General features: G+C 60.3%; 1 protein-coding gene across 5 annotated transcripts in view; it reads right to left on the bottom strand.

Annotated features, from left to right (window-relative positions):
• Positions 1-644: 644 nt before the first annotated feature.
• FOXP4 (forkhead box P4) overlaps positions 645-15,104 on the bottom strand; it is a 51,651-nt gene continuing 37,191 nt past the window's right edge. For 2 of the 5 annotated variants that reach the window (XM_047102463.1, XM_047102460.1), the window contains exons 5-17: positions 14,549-14,635; positions 13,094-13,241; positions 12,758-12,971; positions 12,402-12,506; positions 11,509-11,596; positions 10,436-10,519; positions 10,146-10,353; positions 9,987-10,063; positions 8,951-9,052; positions 5,271-5,392; positions 3,698-3,764; positions 3,039-3,208; positions 645-2,548 (exon numbers count right to left, since the gene is read on the bottom strand). In XM_047102463.1, coding sequence (XP_046958419.1) covers positions 2,401-2,548; positions 3,039-3,208; positions 3,698-3,764; positions 5,271-5,392; positions 8,951-9,052; positions 9,987-10,063; positions 10,146-10,353; positions 10,436-10,519; positions 11,509-11,596; positions 12,402-12,506; positions 12,758-12,971; positions 13,094-13,241; positions 14,549-14,635 — 1,620 coding nt within the window. In that variant the 3' untranslated portion in view covers positions 645-2,400. The remainder of the gene's footprint in view (positions 2,549-3,038; positions 3,209-3,697; positions 3,765-5,270; positions 5,393-8,950; positions 9,053-9,986; positions 10,064-10,145; positions 10,354-10,435; positions 10,520-11,508; positions 11,597-12,401; positions 12,507-12,757; positions 12,972-13,093; positions 13,242-14,548; positions 14,636-15,104) is intronic. The other 3 variants (XM_047102465.1, XM_047102461.1, XM_047102464.1) reach the window with 3 other exon arrangements.

Below are 15,104 nucleotides of genomic sequence, written 5' to 3' on the forward strand. Positions count from 1 at the left end.
GACACACGTTCAGGTTCACAGCTTCGATTTCCTTCCCTCCCTCCTCTAACCATCGAGGGCACCCCTACCTGTGGGTCAGGCTAACCCCCTTTCCTAGCAGAGCCAACCAGCACTATGACACGGACAGGGCACACAGCGGCAGGCCTGCACCCACTAACAGCCACCCCCCCACCATGCATGTGCACACCCAGGCCCCTATCCAGGCCCCCATGGGGGCCGAGTGATGGGCCCAGAAGGGCACCTGGGCCTGCAAGCACAGGTCTCCAGGGGTGGTGGTCCTGCAGTAAGGATCGTCTCCAACCCCGGAAGAAATCTCCCTGCTGAACCTACCCTTGAAGGAAGGGGTGGGGGCGGGCAGGAAGGAACAGTGACTTTGGGAGAAAAAATGATGGAGAGACCTGGTTTGAAAGAAAATACCAGAGAACACCACCAGGGTGACAGTGGAAGAGGCAGGTGGGAGCTGCTGACAGGTTCCCTGCCCCCCCCCGCATCCCCCCCACCCCCATGTCCTGGTCTGCTCATGCACTTCCAGAAAGCACCCCTAAGGAGCCCCCGCTGTCCACAGGGCCTCCTTCCCCCGGCCCCTCAGAGCAATCTTTCCACTTCAGTGCCTTTCCCCCCTCACCCTGGTGACACACGCAGGGCCCGGTGAATAGAGGACGTTTAATATTTCTGTGCTGGTCAAACAGAACACAGGTGGGGAGTACACAGGGGAGGGGGCGGAGGGCCCCCTGCCTCTCAGGAGGGGTGGCTTGTGAAGGGGTGTATGTGGGGGGTTCTTGGGAAATAGTCCAAGGAGGTCTTCTCAGCAAAGGGGCCTGGCCTGGGGTATCACGAGCATCCAACACACCCAGTCCATGGCCTAAGTTGGGGTCCCCCATAGGGGGTCTGTGGAGTCTCACTTCTTTTCCAGCTCCTTTGCTGGAATCCACACTCCCAGTGTGATGGGGGACTTGGTCCTAGCAAGGGGTCTGGAGAGCCCCCAGGAAGCAGCCCAGGGTTGGGACTGGGGCTCAAGGCCCACTGCCCGAGGAGAGGAGAGCCCCTCGGGATGCTGAGGGCAGCACACCTCCTTCCCTCTGCCCTCGGACCTTCCTCCTGGCTGGCCAAGAGCAGAAGTGGGGGTGAGCAGGGCCCCCAGCCTCTACTGAGTCCCAGGGTCCTCAGGGTGGGGTGGAGGAAGGGTGGAGAGAGGGTCTGGGCCACCAACAGACACTGTAAACTTTGGTTTAAAACAATAACTTAAGTGGAGGGAGGGCTTCCAGCCTGGGGCTAGGGGCGGGGAGCAAGGAGGGTGGGGGTGGGGGTGGGGGTGGGAGGCCACAAAGGAAAAAGCCAACAAAAAGTTTTGGTTTTTGCTTCCGGCATAAGAAAGGTCTTTGGTCATCGGTTTAACTGGGGGTGGGGAGGGGGGCTGAGGAGGGGTGAGGGAGGACTACCATGAGGGGACCTGTAGGCTGGGGGTGACCTGTTGGGTCACGGCAGTCACCTGCCCCTCAAGCCTGGTCTCGGCCTGGCCTCTCCCGTGACAGAGGCAGGATGCTTCCTGGGTGGCACTGGCAGCTTCAGCCTCGAGGGCCTCGCGGCTCCCCCTCCATCGGCCCACCCGGCACAGACCTCTGCGAGGAAGCCAGCACTGGGCCTCTTCCTCTGCTCCCTGGTGTGTGTGGGGCAGCCGAGGGGCACCCAGTGAATGGGGTGGAGGCCCAGTTCGGCCTGGGTTCCTGTCCGGGAGCGAGGCAGCCTTGCTCTCACAGACCCCGCAGGGCAGCAACACCCCAGCTGTGGCTCTTGAGTGGGCACAGCTCAGGGGGCCCGTTTCTTCTGGGGATGGTCTGGAACGTCAGCTCCCCCCTGGGCCCAGGCCGGGGCAGGGGGAGGAGGTGGGGGCTGGGGAGATTTCTTCACAGTACGGAAAAGAAGGTGAAAGGGGGCACAAATTAGGAAAAGGGGGGGGGGGGCTCTGGCCAGAAAACACTGCCAGAGCCAGGTGCGAGGGGCCCTGGGTTTGAGAGGGGTGGCTTAGCCCCGCCTGCGGGTCTCCATGGCGCTGAGGGGCCCTGTAGGGGAGAGCTGGTGGGGGAGGAGGGCCCTGCTGCTGGTGGTTGGGGGGAGGCTGTATTCAGATGTAGGGGAGGGTCTGAGGAAGGGTCTGGGCCCTCCGATTCCTCTGCCGGTCCCAGACCAGGGGTTCGGTGTCCCCTCGGGGGCAGGACCGTCGCTGCCCCCGAGCGTCTGTCAGTCAGGTCACGTTGGGAGTTGCTGGCCCAGCCTCCCCACCCCCCCATCTGAGTCCTGGAAGTGCCTTGAGGTTTGGGCGGGGCTGAGGAGTGGGGGTAGGTGGGGCCTGGGTTCCAGAGGGAGGGGTCTCACCCCTGCCCTGCCTGCCCCTACAGGCCCTTAGGACAGTTCCTCTCCTGGCAGCTCCTCCTCCAGGTCCCTGTCTTCTGGAGGCCCCGCGGTGCTGGGGTTGGGGGGGCCCAGGGCGGGGCCTGGCCGCCGGTCTTCCTCTGCCTCGGCCGGCTCCTCTTTCACCTGCACCTGGTGGCTGTGACAGAAGGGATCCTGTGGGCACCCGGCGGGGGGGGGGGGGGGGGGGAGCTGTTCCCCGGCCTCCACAAACACCCAGAATTTGGGGGTGCAGTGGGGTGCCCGCAGCTCACTCCCCTAGGACCGCATCATCCCTGAGCCACTGGGGCCTGACGTCTTAGGTCTGATCTCCCCCCAGAGCTCTCCTCCCAGGAAGGGGGATGTTGGGCTGGGCAGAGGTCACCTCTGATTGGGGAGAAGACAAAGAACAGGGGGAGAGGAGGAAGGAGAGGAGGAAGAAAGCAGGAAGGAGGGAAATAAAAAGGAAGCGGAGAGAGGAGAATGAGAAGGGAGAGGGGAGGAGAGGCACCATGGGAAGGGAGAAAGAGAAGTCACTCGTCTGGGAAGACAGGTGTGTGTGTGTGGGGGGGGGTGTAAGAAGATAGAGACCCCACCTGCAGTGGTGTATGAGGGGCCCCGGGGGTGGGGGATCCGTGCTGTGTGCTCACCTGTACTGGGGTGGGGAGGGGCGAGGGGGGCTGCTGCTACCATTGCTGGGCAGCGGCTCCACGGAGGCGCCCACGTCGTCGTGGCTGAGTGGAAGGAGGCTGCTGGCGGAGCCCGGGTTCAGCATGCCAGGGCTGTTGAGGAGGGGGAAGCTGCTCTCGGCCAGGGCGGCCTGGAGGGCACAGGGTTGGCCCCGTCAGCCAGCCCTATCCAGGCAGGTGCTGTCCCTTCCGTGTCCCTAGAAAGCCTCCAGGGCGTCCTGTGCTGGCAGATCTATCTTGGCAAGTCCCCAGCCCAGGCTCGGCCTTTCCCACACATCACCCCTCCCCTCCCAAGGCCAGACTGTGACCCTGACCCACTGCCTCACAACATTCCCGGGAACCTGGGAACGTGGGCCTGACCTATCCCTTCCCAGGAGGCAGAGGGCCCCGAGCCTGACGAGCCAGAGAAGGGGACACGGCTGATTATGCCGAGCTCCCTCCCTGCTTTGGTGCCCCGAGTTGGGGTGGGGCAGAGGGCTGGGGTTTGGGCCCCTCAGAGTGGTCTTCCCCCTCCCAAGCCAGATGGGAGCTCTGCAGGGGAGAGTGGACGAAGGGCAGTGTGTGTGGGCAGGACAGCAAGGGGGCAAGAGGGAAAAGGGCTCCCGTCAGGGCGCACTCACCTGGTAGCTGGCGTTAAGTGCTCCGTAACTGAGGCCCGAGATCATGTTCTTCACCAGGGTGGGGCTCCTGGAAGACAGAGAAGGCAGTGCTCCGTTGGTTCCTTCAGGCCTTGACCCTGACTAGGTCCTGCCTTGTGCTCGGCGATATTCCATTCCTGATGCTAGGAGGCTACGGCACAGTCAGCAGCGTCTGCCGAGCCCTGGGTGGGCTCCATCGCCCTCAACCCTCACGCTGACCCAGCATGGCGCGTCACGTGCTGACAGCCCCCTTCCCGGGCCCGGGGCTCTGGAACCTGGGCAGTGTCTCAGAGCCGGCAAGTGGGAACGGGGGTCCCTCCCGATGCCTGTCTTCACATCATGCCATCCCAGCAGTTCTTCTCTGCTGTCTCCATTTCCCAGTGCTTGGCGGACCCAAGCTAGAGCCCTGACCTCCCCAGTCTGTAATATCCACGCTATCTTGCCATACGGAATCGTGGGACATCTAATAACCCAGGGGCTTGGCTTGGCCTGTCCCCAGGCGCTCCACGCCAAAGGCTTGTCTGCCCAGGAAGGGGTTCAGGAGTTGGGTCAGGAAAAACCATGGCTCAGGGCTGTCCCTCTTCCATAGCAATTAATCCCCTACCCCCCATTTACAGAGCATCTAAGGGAGGTTAAGGAACTGACCCAAGCTCACCCAGCCAGTGAGACGCAGAGGTGCATCTGAATCCAGGTCTTCTGACCAAGTGGGTAAAGAGACGTAAAGATAATCCCCCCATGTTTGGAGGGGGGCACTCAGAAGGGGATGGCTCTCCTTCCCTTTTCCAGGCCCCAACCCTGCCCAGCCCCCACAGCTGAGTGGGGTGGAGAGGCTCATTTCCCAGGAGAAAGATCTTCGAGGGCAAAAGGCATTCACACAAATCGATACCCACCTACTTGCCTCACTTCTCTCCCCCTCCCAACAGGCCTCTGGCCCAAGAAGCACGGGCAAAGGGTGGCCCGCGTGAGGGACATCTGGGGTGGGAAGGCCACTGGGTGTTGGAAGGGAAGCCAAGGGGAGGTTTCGACCCGCCCCCAGGTCCCTCAGTTTCCAATGAAAATGCTGCATGCTAGAGCGAACGCAAAAGGTGGGAGTTCCGAGACCCAGCTCTGCTGTGAATCTGCAGTACAGCGTGACCTTCCCCCAGCCCCTTGCCGTCTCTGGGTCTCCTCTCCCTATAAAACACAGAGGTAGGGCCTGGGGTCCTCAGAGGTCAGCTCATCCTGTGATGAGATAGGGGAGTACGACTCTGAGGCTGGCAGCCCCCTCACCAATGGCCACCTAGCTGGCATCTGCCCATGTCCCAGCTCCAGCCATGGCTACTTTGGGTCTCTGTCTCTGGTGCCAGGTCCCCCTAGGCTCCTTCCCCTCAGCCAGAAATAGGGACAGAATAAGACATACATATCCTCTTTCTGATCACCTGTCACTTCCAGATTCTAGGCTCCCCACTCCCAAAGTGGGAAGGACCGGGTTCACATGGGTGTCCTGGAGAAAAATGGGGGGTGACCCGGTCCACGCCCCAGGCAGATGCCTCTGCTCGGGGCTGGGCCAACATACCCCGTCATCTTAGGCGGCCTCCGTTTCTGATACTCGCGCTCATCCACGGTCCACACGGCGCCCTTGACGTTCTCCACGCGCACGAAGCACTTGTGCAGGCTGAGGTTGTGCCGCACAGCATTCTGGGGGTGCGGAGACAGGGCGGGTGCTCAGAGGCCCCTTCCCCACTCAGGCAAGCACACACAACAAAGTCCCTGTCCCACCATGTCCCACCTCCCCTGGCCCAAGGACAAGCAGGCTGCCTCAGGGAGGAGTCCCAGCCAGGGGCGAAGGCAGGCCTCTCTCCCGCCCTTGACCCAGGGACTGCCAGGGTCCTCAGAGCCCACAACCCATTTTACGATCTGCTCCCTTCTCCCTGCCATCTTTTGGAAAACCCTGTCTACCAACTAAATGCTATCTAGGTAGTAATAACTTGTTTTCCCGGCAGCATTGATCAGACACACGTAGCTGTTACTTGGGGCTCCTGATCACCAGGAGATCACACTCGGGCCCCGGCACATCAGTGACCTGTTATCTCAGGTGCATGCAGAATTTCCACTAGGCTTTAGAAGTTCTGGACATAAATCAGGAACCCTCGCTGCAACCTTCCTCAATCTCTAGGAGTGTGGGAACCATGACTTTGAGAACAGACAGCTTATTAAGAGCATGAGGTAAACAGCAGGCCTAATGCATACTTGTTGAAATACACGGGGAGAAAGGAGAGCACGGGTTTAGTAGCTGGGAGGCAGGAAGAGGAGAGAGAAAAGAGGAAAAGTCACCTTGTCGCTCCCACCTCCTCCTGGCAGGGTAACTTCAGGAATTGAGGCCATCTGAATTGTAGGACACTTGGGTGAGGGCGGGGGTGCTTGGCCCAATTTCCCCCGGGGGGGGGGGGGCTAGACGAGGGCCCTAGCCCACCCACTCCCCCCATGGCCCTCAGTCCCGTCTCTGTGCTCTCCTCTCTCGGCTTCGCTCCCCCACCCCTAGCCATCCCTGTCCCTGTTACCTGTCCTCCCTCTGCTTCCCCCGCCTTGTCCCCATCCTTGTCTCTTTACATTTCTAAACGGGGAAGAAAGCCGGCAGGGCGGGCAGCCCGTGCCCCTGGAGATCCCCTCTCCCTCTCTCCCTTCCAACTCTTGCCACTTGCAACTGGCCCGATTTCATTACCAATTTTAATTTGCCTCTAATTAAATCCTGTGTATTTTTCCGACTCGCTTGCTAATCCACGAGGGAGGCGGGCGGCTGGAGTGGAATCTCTTGGAGCGATAATTACAAAGGGCCTAATCACGCCGGGGCTCCTGCCTCGGAATAAATTTGCCCGCATTACGGGGCTCCGATCCTCCGCTTTGCAAATGAGAATGACCCCAATTTCCGAGGATGGCCTCACCGGGGCTTTTTTCCCTCATTTCGAAGCCTGATTCGTGATGAGAGACTAATTCGTTACGCTGAAACATTAACGGCAATTTAAGGGGTCTGGCGGGGGGCTGCGTAAACAAAAGGACGGGCCCACAACACGGGCCCTGAGAGGGGATGGACACAGGGGGCGGGCTGGTGAGGACCACTGGCTTGGCAGATGGCAGCTCTGTCCCCGGATGAACGGCAGCTGGCCTGGCCCACGCTGGTGCCCGACCCTTCTGCCCTGGTCTGAAGTGGACAGCAACTCAGGGTGTGGGCCAGAAAGGGTGAAGAGGGAGGAGGGGACGAGATACAGTTGAGAAGAGGCGGGGCCTCAAGGGGCAGACGAATGGGTGGAAAGTGGAAGGGGAACAGTTGGGTGTAGACAGGGTACGTTTCCTGAGGAACAGGGATGAAGCCTGGCTGCAAAAATCCTGAGGGTGAAAGTGGACCTCGAGCAGGGACAGATTCTACTGTGCCACAGGTAGGGAGGGCACAGGTAGTGCCCTAAGTGGCAGAAACAGCAGCAGGGCACTAACTAGGAAGGTCAACTGCTCCCCCAGCTCCTGGTGTCACACTGGGACCTACACTAGGTGAGGGGGGTGGAGGTGAAGACCTGGGAGTGAGAGACACACGACTGGGATGACCCTGGCTGGGTGACGACTGAAGGTGGCATGGGAGGCCAAAGGCAATGGGCTAAAAGGGAGGGGCTTCAAGACGGTCATTGAGGGGTTTCAGGAAGTCCCCCAAACCAGCTCCTTCTGATCTCAAGAAAGGACAATGGGGTGATACAGTTAAGAGAACAGGAAAGGAGAGTAGGTGGCTGAGTGACACTCTGCCCCCAGAAGGAGGTTGTCTTATGAAGTGAGGCTCTATAGTCTCACCCCCAAAGACAGAAGATTAATCTGCATCATTAACATAAACGTTAGATAAAAGCTGTAGTGATCCTTTATGTTTGCATAGAACTCTTATCATTTATAAGACCAGGCATCCAAACTGGCCTAGAGGTTGGAGACCAGGCTAGGTGGTCCCCACAAGGCCCTGCTGGCTCAGGGAGAGGGCAGGACTGTGGTTGGCAGGAAATGACATCATTCACAGCCAATCAGAGCAGCTGTCCCAGCCCAACAGCCTCTTTCCCAAGCTTTGGGAATTGGGCACAGGGATACGGAAGGTCATAGAGCAGTGTCTCCTGCTGCAGTTAGCACATTTCGGGGCAGAGGAGACCGGGCCTTGTGCAGACCCCACCCAATCCGGCACTGGTGGGGAGGGGGCCTCAATGACACTTGTTGAAACCTAGAGGGGTGGTGGGGAGGTAGCCTGTTTTGCTGCACTTTCCAAGCTGGCCAGCAGGGGGACTCAAGAGCCAGGGATCCAATTAAGGTTCTGAGACCAAGGGACTCTTTCCCAGGTGTCTAACTTTCCCTGCAGGGTGCCAACAATCCCTTCTCCTCTCCCCTCCCCCTTCCCAGTTTAGATATCACCTCCCCACTCTGCTGCACAGACCCTCATACTCTCACCCATCTCTCTCTCTCTCTCTCTCTCTCTCTCTCTCTCTCTCTCTCTCTCACTCACACACACACACACACACACACACACACACACACACACACCTCCTGGCTATGGAAAAACAAATAGCTGAGTGCCCCAGTCCACATCTCAGTGTCCCATTTTTCTAGGGTCCCTCCCTTCCCTGCCTCTGGTCCCCTGAGAACACTCAATGGCTGAAGGTGTTGAAATGACTAATTGGATCGAGACAATTATCTTCCTGCCGCCATGGCAGAGCTGGGGAGAGGGTGTGAGAGCCTGTGTTTGTGCCCCAGCACAGTCTACAGGTCTTGCTTGGTCCATCCACGTGTCCGGGTCTGCACACTGCCCACCCCACCCTACGCTTCAGAACATGTACCTTTAGCCAAGGTACCCAGACCCTTAGGGTCTCTTGAGGGTGTAACCTGGCTCTTCCTAACAGGCTTGGGCATTACGGACTCCTGGAGGCCCTACTTCATGGGGCTGGAGTCTATGGGGCCTGTCGGGGAGCACTCCAGAGAAAGGAAACTTTCTTCCCAGAAGGAAGGCAGCACAAGGCTGGAAAGGAGGGAGTATTGAGAAGCAGTTTGAGAACATACTATATAGCCCATGCTGAAGTGGGGGTGGAGGGGCCCATGGTGCAGCCTGGGCCCTGCTGGGGCCATTTCTGTAGAACTGCCCCTCCGAGGGGACTAAATGTTATGCACCCTTGGTCTCAAAGGGAGGTGGACATGTCCAAGGGTGACTGGGGCCCTTGGGAAGGAGGAAGGAGCATGCCTCACCTTCCAGGTGGCAGTGTTTCTCCGGAAATAGGCGAACATCCTGGTGAACCAGTTATAGATCTCATTCAGGGTCAGCTGCCTGTCGGGGGTTTCCAGAATGGCCTATGGGCAAGAGAGAAGCAAAGAGACCCTTAGTCTGGGCCTCGAGGGGTCACAGGCCTGTGTTCTCTCTCTTTTGCCTGGCCCAACTCTCACCCCGAGGAGAGAGGACATCCACTACAGAAGCCTGTGGGACAAGAGAACTGGTGGGTGCCTGTCGGTCCCCTGATGGGAGCAGGCTGGTTACAGCCCAGCCAGGGGCCAAAGAAAACACGAGCCTCAAGGGCTATGCACTTGTGCAAGCAGCACATGACTTCCTTCTGGAAGGAAACTGGTTTCAAGCACCCCTGCCCTGGAGTGGGAATGAAGCAGCGTTCTCAGGAAAGAGATGTCCTCGGGGTGGGGGCCATTTGGAATTTATCCTAATTTTGGCAGAGGGCACCCAAAGCATGAGATGGGGTATGTATGCAGCACATATGAGAATAAGTGTGAGGATGTGTGTGCCTGCGTGTGGAGATCAGAGCAAGCGGACGTACGTGTAAACGTCCGTTAAGCATTAAGGACATGAGGGAAGGAACACAGGGGTGTGTGTGTGTAAGAGGGTTGGGGGGGAGGGGGAGAGGGGGCAGGCAGACAAAGGGCAAGCCTATGAGAAAATAATCTCCTAGAAGTGTATGTACATGGGAGTGAGAAAACGACTGACAGTGGGTATGAGCAACAAAAAATGCGTGTGCCCCCAGAGACATGTCTGCACCAGCAGGTGCTGAGGCAAAGCCTGTGCCAGAGGCCGTATGGCTGGGAAGGAAAACCCACGTGCCAGGACAGGACAGGTGTGGGAGGGGAAGTCTCTCCTCTGGCCCTAGGACCCTCCTGGAGGCTGGGGCACTGAGGGTGTGTGTGGGTGTGTGTGTGTGTGTGTGTGTGTGTGTGTGTGTGTGTATGTGTGTGTGTGTGCAGCCTGTGTGCCCTTCCCACCCCCTGTACCATCCACACTCACCTGGCGGATGAGGGAGGCGTAGGTGAAGGGGGGCCTGACGTCGGCGTTCTTGTAGAACTCGTGATTCTGGGCCAGCTCTGGGGGAGACAGGCAGAGGGTGAGGTAGCCAGCTGGGGAGTCCGGCTTGCGGGGGAAAATGACCCTCCCGGCAGTCCTTACCTGAGGAGATGGGGGAGCAGAACTTGTCGCTGCTCCTCCGCCGGGCGGGGCCCCCGCTGTGCAGGGAGGCAGAGCTGAGGCCGGGGGGCCGTAGGGGTGTGACAGGGGCAGCGGCCGAGGTGGGGGGGTGCACAAGACCATCTGGGAAGGAGTCTGCTGCAGACACGGTCACCTTGGAGAATGAGGAGGAGCCAGGGACCGGGTTCAGCTGTGAGCAATGGGGCGGGTGCTGAGACCAGCGCCAAGGGTGGGGGTCCCGGGAGGGCCGCAGGGAGGGGTGAGTCACTCACCGGCTGGCTGAAGGGCTTGGGCTCAGAGGGCCGCATGTGCAGGTGCGCCATCATGGCCTGCAGCCTCTCACTCTCCTTGGCGAGCTGTGAAGAGGCGGGAGGTGGGCAGGGGCTGAGCCCCAGGGGCCTCCAGTCCTCTTCCCCCTCCACCAGACACCCATGAAAACCCATATTCCCACCACCCCTCTCCTCCACACCTCAGGGGTCCCCTACTGCTGGAAAGCCTCAGCTCCGCCCTGCCCCTTCACACCCTCAAGGCCAGGGCCTGGGGCCGCCACCCACTGCATAAAGCCGCCCCCCTTCTCCCCCACACTGTGTGTCCCAGGCTAAAGCTCAGCAAGCTGCTACAAGTCAGGGGCCTCCTTCCTCATGGCACAGGCCTTTTCTCCCCATCGAAGGCAGAGGCTGTGGTTGAACAACACCCAAGTTCAGTGGCACTTGTGTGTGAGAGGGTCCTCGCGCAATGAATGGAGACGTGGGAATGGATGAATGATTCATTCACCCCCATTCATAAATTCAATAGATCTTTCACAACTGCCCTCTCATGGCAGGGCGCTCTGCTAGGTGCCGGAGGGAAATGGGTTTATGCTGACTGGCTGCCTGACGGACTGCCCTGAACGGGCTTCAGAGTGCACGCTCGGGAGACAGACTGCCTAGGTTCTAATCCCCACTTGGCCACCCACTGGGTGAGTGACCAGAGGCAAGTTTCTTCACCTCTCTGGGCCTTAATTTTCCGTATCCGTAGAGTGGGGATGGTAATAGTACCTGCCACATGAGGTTGTTTAGAAGATTCCTCAAGTTATACAAGTAAAGTATTTAAACCAGCACAAAGGGCGTGCTCAACGTGTTAGCTGTTAATGTTTTTATTGTTTTTATAAGGATGGCACTCTTCTGGCCACCACCCCCCCCCCCGCATTTGCTCAGAATCAGACTGCGATCACCTCATGACCTTGGCTATCAGGAACTAGAAAGCAGAAGATGACCCTTCCACGAGACCCTCTAAGCCCCTCCTGGAATGTCAGTGCTGTAGGTAGGGCAGGGCCCGGAGGTCCCCAGGTCCCTGCAGTGCACACCTGGATCTCCAGCTGTTGTACCACCTGCATCTGCACCCGGCACTGGGCTGTGCTCCGGTCATCCAGGGCGTGCTCTGTGTTGAGGTGTCTTGGGGGAGGGGGAGGGGGCAGAGAAGGGAAAGTTGGGCCTGGCTTTCCAGCTGCTACTACCCCCGCCTGCCAACCACCACCCCCCCCCCCGCCCCACCATCCCATGCTCTAATCCCACCCACGGCCTGGAAAGTAGACAAACCGAGGGATACAACGGGAAAGAGGTGGGAAAGAAAAAAAACACCAAACAAAACAAAACAAAAAACGGGGCAACGGGGCAACGAAGGAAGCCGCCTTCTCGTCAGCCTCCTTTGATGTCTTTGCTAAAATCGCAGCTACAGAGAGATCTAATTGCAAATGAACTAATTAAGTAAACCTCTGACGAAGCGTGAAAACAATTTGTTTGACCCTGATGCTGCAAGGGTCTGGGAGACAGCGGAGTTAATCAGTCAGTGACAGAGCCTGGCACGGCTGTGGCAGCTGGCCGCCTGCTGCCAGCCGCCTGTCCGCCTCCCTCCCTGCCTGTCCACCGGCCTTCCGGCCTGTCACCAGGCCATCAGTCTCCGGGGCTGAGTCTGTGGGGAAGCTGGGGAGGGTGGCGGGGGGCGTCCTCTCCTGCTCCTCACACCCCCACCCTGCTGAGCTCTTGACAGCCTGGGGATGGGGTACACAGAGGCTGCAGGCCCTGCGACATATTGGAGGGGGGAGTGATCAGGGAGCTGGTGGGGGCAGGGAAGGAGCTAGGTACCCCAGGCGTGAGGACAGCAGGACAGCTGGCGGCTGGAGGCCCAAAAAGGGGCAAGCTAGGTGGCCGGCTGGGGAGTCAGGGGCCCCACGGAAAGGCTGCTGGGGGTGACACCTACTTGATAAACTGGCCGAGGTCTTCACACAGGGTCTCGCAGCCTGGCCACTTACACTCTCCGTGTCCGTAGAGGGGGTGGGAGCCTGGCGTCTCCTCATGAGAGGAGCTAGGAGAGCAGGACGGAGGCAGTGGTCAGGGACCCTAAAGATTCCAACAGCCCTGGCTCCCCACCCCCGGCCGTTGATGTTTCTGTCCCTACTATGGGTTTCCCAGAAGCCGGGAATAATTTCGTGTGCCCTGGGAGAGGGGTGAACATCCAGAACCCGGCTCCACCTCCCCCCCAATCCCTGGGGCTCCAGGGGCACCCCGGGGGCAGGGGCAGGTGTGCAGCACCCTCTCCCAACCTGGGCCCCGCACCTGTCTCTCCGAGGTGTGAGCACAGTGGGCTGTCCGTTGGGCAGGGTGTGGTGGGAGAGGGGGGGTGAAACTTTGGGGGGGGCGGCAAACGAGGTAGCGGTGGTGGCCGAGCCAGTGAGGTCCAGCCCCTCCTGCTTGACGCTGTCCTCGGCGGGCTGCCCGGGGGCACCCTCGCCCTTCCACAGCTGGGGCAAGTCCGTTGGGCACACGGCTGCTGCGGGAGAGAGAAAGGCGGGAGGCTGGCAGGGCCCCCGGAGAATCCACGGGGCTTCCCACCTCACCCCAGGGGAGCGGGAGTGGGCCAGGTCAGGCGGGGGGGGGGGGGCGCGCACTCACCTTGCGGGAGGGTCTGGAGGGGCCCTGAGGCTTGGCTGGGCTGCAGGCTGACCAGCCCCTGTCTCTGCAGGTTGAGCAAGTGCTGCTGCTGCAACTGTTGCATTTGCAGGAGCTGCTGCTGGAAGGCCAGCTGCTTGTTCCCCAGTGCCTGGTGGGGGGCCCGAGGGGGCGTGCAGAGAGGGGTGCCATCGGCCGAGGGCGAGCCGTCTGGCCCCCACCCTGCAGCCACCCCCTCCCAGGGCCTGTCAGCCCCCGGAGCTGTGGGAGCGGCGTCCGCGGCTGCCGCCTCTCTGCTCCCGGCCCAGCTTCCATAGGGCTGCATGCCTCCTCGCAGTAAACACACGCACGCACGCACGCACGCACGCGCGCAAACACACACAGCGGACCCAGACACGCAGCACGACGCCCTCCCTGCTCCCGCCCCCCTCCTTCCGCTGCCTCAGCTCCCCGCACCGCAGCTGTGCTCGCCTGGAAAGGGGGGGGGGGCTCTCATCACAATGATCGATGAGCCTGTCAGACTCCGGGGGCCACTCCCGCCTGGCGGGCACCCTTCCCACATGCCCGGGTGCCCCCCTTCTGCGCTGAGGAGGGGGCCTACCCCCTCCAGCTCCTCTCCTCTCCTGCTTCTTAGATACAAGGAATCAAAGAGTCTGACGAGACTTTCAAAGATCGGCATCAGCTGGTCATTGGGACCCAGGCCCAGGGAAGAGCCACATCGCTACTGCTCAGTGGCACGCTTGCTCGCTGTACGGGAGCTCGGCTCTCTCCCTCTCTCTCTCTGCCCGCCCCCCGTCCCCCCCCCCCCCCCCGCCCTCAGTTCTTCACACAGGCACTGACAAGTCGGGCCCGTCAGCAAGTCTTTTCTGAGTCCCAGGAGCCAAGCAAGTCCTGGGTGCTTGGGAGGCAGGGATGGCTCTGCCTGCCTGCCTGCCCTGGGGGTGGGGTGGGGGGCTGGCTATTCAATAAACCCAGCCTAGAGATAATGCAGAGAATGCAACAATTACAAGACTGTTGAGGGGGAGGCTGCTGGGCTTTGGGAAATGACTAGGCATCACCAGGGCAGCCTTCTGGGAAGAGGCAGCTCAGGACTTGGCTGTGGTTTGGCCAGCTGAAGGGGAGGCTCATGTCTAGGGCATGGAGGGAGAGCCAAGGGGCCTGGTATGGAAGCTCAGGAGACGCGGTGGCCCAGATGAGGCGAGGGGATGCAGGCTAGGGAGTTCTCTGGAGGGGAAGGGCAGGATATGACAAGTGGCCGAGGCTGGGGCAGGGCTGGGGGGGGGGGTGCAAGTGGGTAGGAAAGGGGCCAACAACAAAGCAACTGGTCATGAGCAAGGGCTGTCGGACGCTCATGCACACATCTACACGCCTGTGTGCGAGAACACAGCAGGGCTTAGCCTTCTGCTCTCATTAATCCAACAACACAAGGGCACAGCCAGCCCTGCCCAAGCCCCTTACCTCTTTGGGTTGCTGCTTCCCAGCCTGCTGTTGGGTGAGGAGCTGTAAGTGGAGCTGCTCTTGCTGCTTCTTGTAATATTCCTGCAGCTGGGTGGAGGGTTGGGGTGGGAGCGGGGGGAGGGGGGAAGGGGGTGGCAGGGGTGGGAGTGGGTTACCGCGGGTAGGGGACTGATGACCCTACAGCAACCCCAGCCTGCTGTTAACTGGGCTCCTGGAGCAGAAGGAGGGAGTCTCACCGGGGCGGTGACACAGACACCCCCCCGCAGGGAGATGTCTGCTCTCCCTAGTGGGCTCTGAGGGTCCCCAGCGGGGCCTGGATGGAGAGGCGGTGGAGAAGGGAGAGGGGGCTTCACCCCACAGCTGTGAGCCCTCCCTGCCTCTTGGTGGGTCTCCTGAACAGGTCACAACAAGGTGCCAGGAGGTTCCAGTACTCTGCCCTTCCCTGGGGTTCTGGATATAGAGGTGGCGTCCGTACGAGGAGGAGTCTGGGGGTGCTGCTGTGGGACAGGCCTGACCTCTGACCTGTCCCCAGCGGCCCTGGAGGAATGCAGACCAG

This window comes from Lynx rufus, unplaced genomic scaffold (genome assembly GCF_022079265.1).
Source record: "Lynx rufus isolate CCGP_SWC_20201006 ecotype Redwood Valley unplaced genomic scaffold, mLynRuf1.p SCAF_6, whole genome shotgun sequence".
NCBI lineage: Eukaryota > Metazoa > Chordata > Mammalia > Carnivora > Felidae > Lynx > Lynx rufus.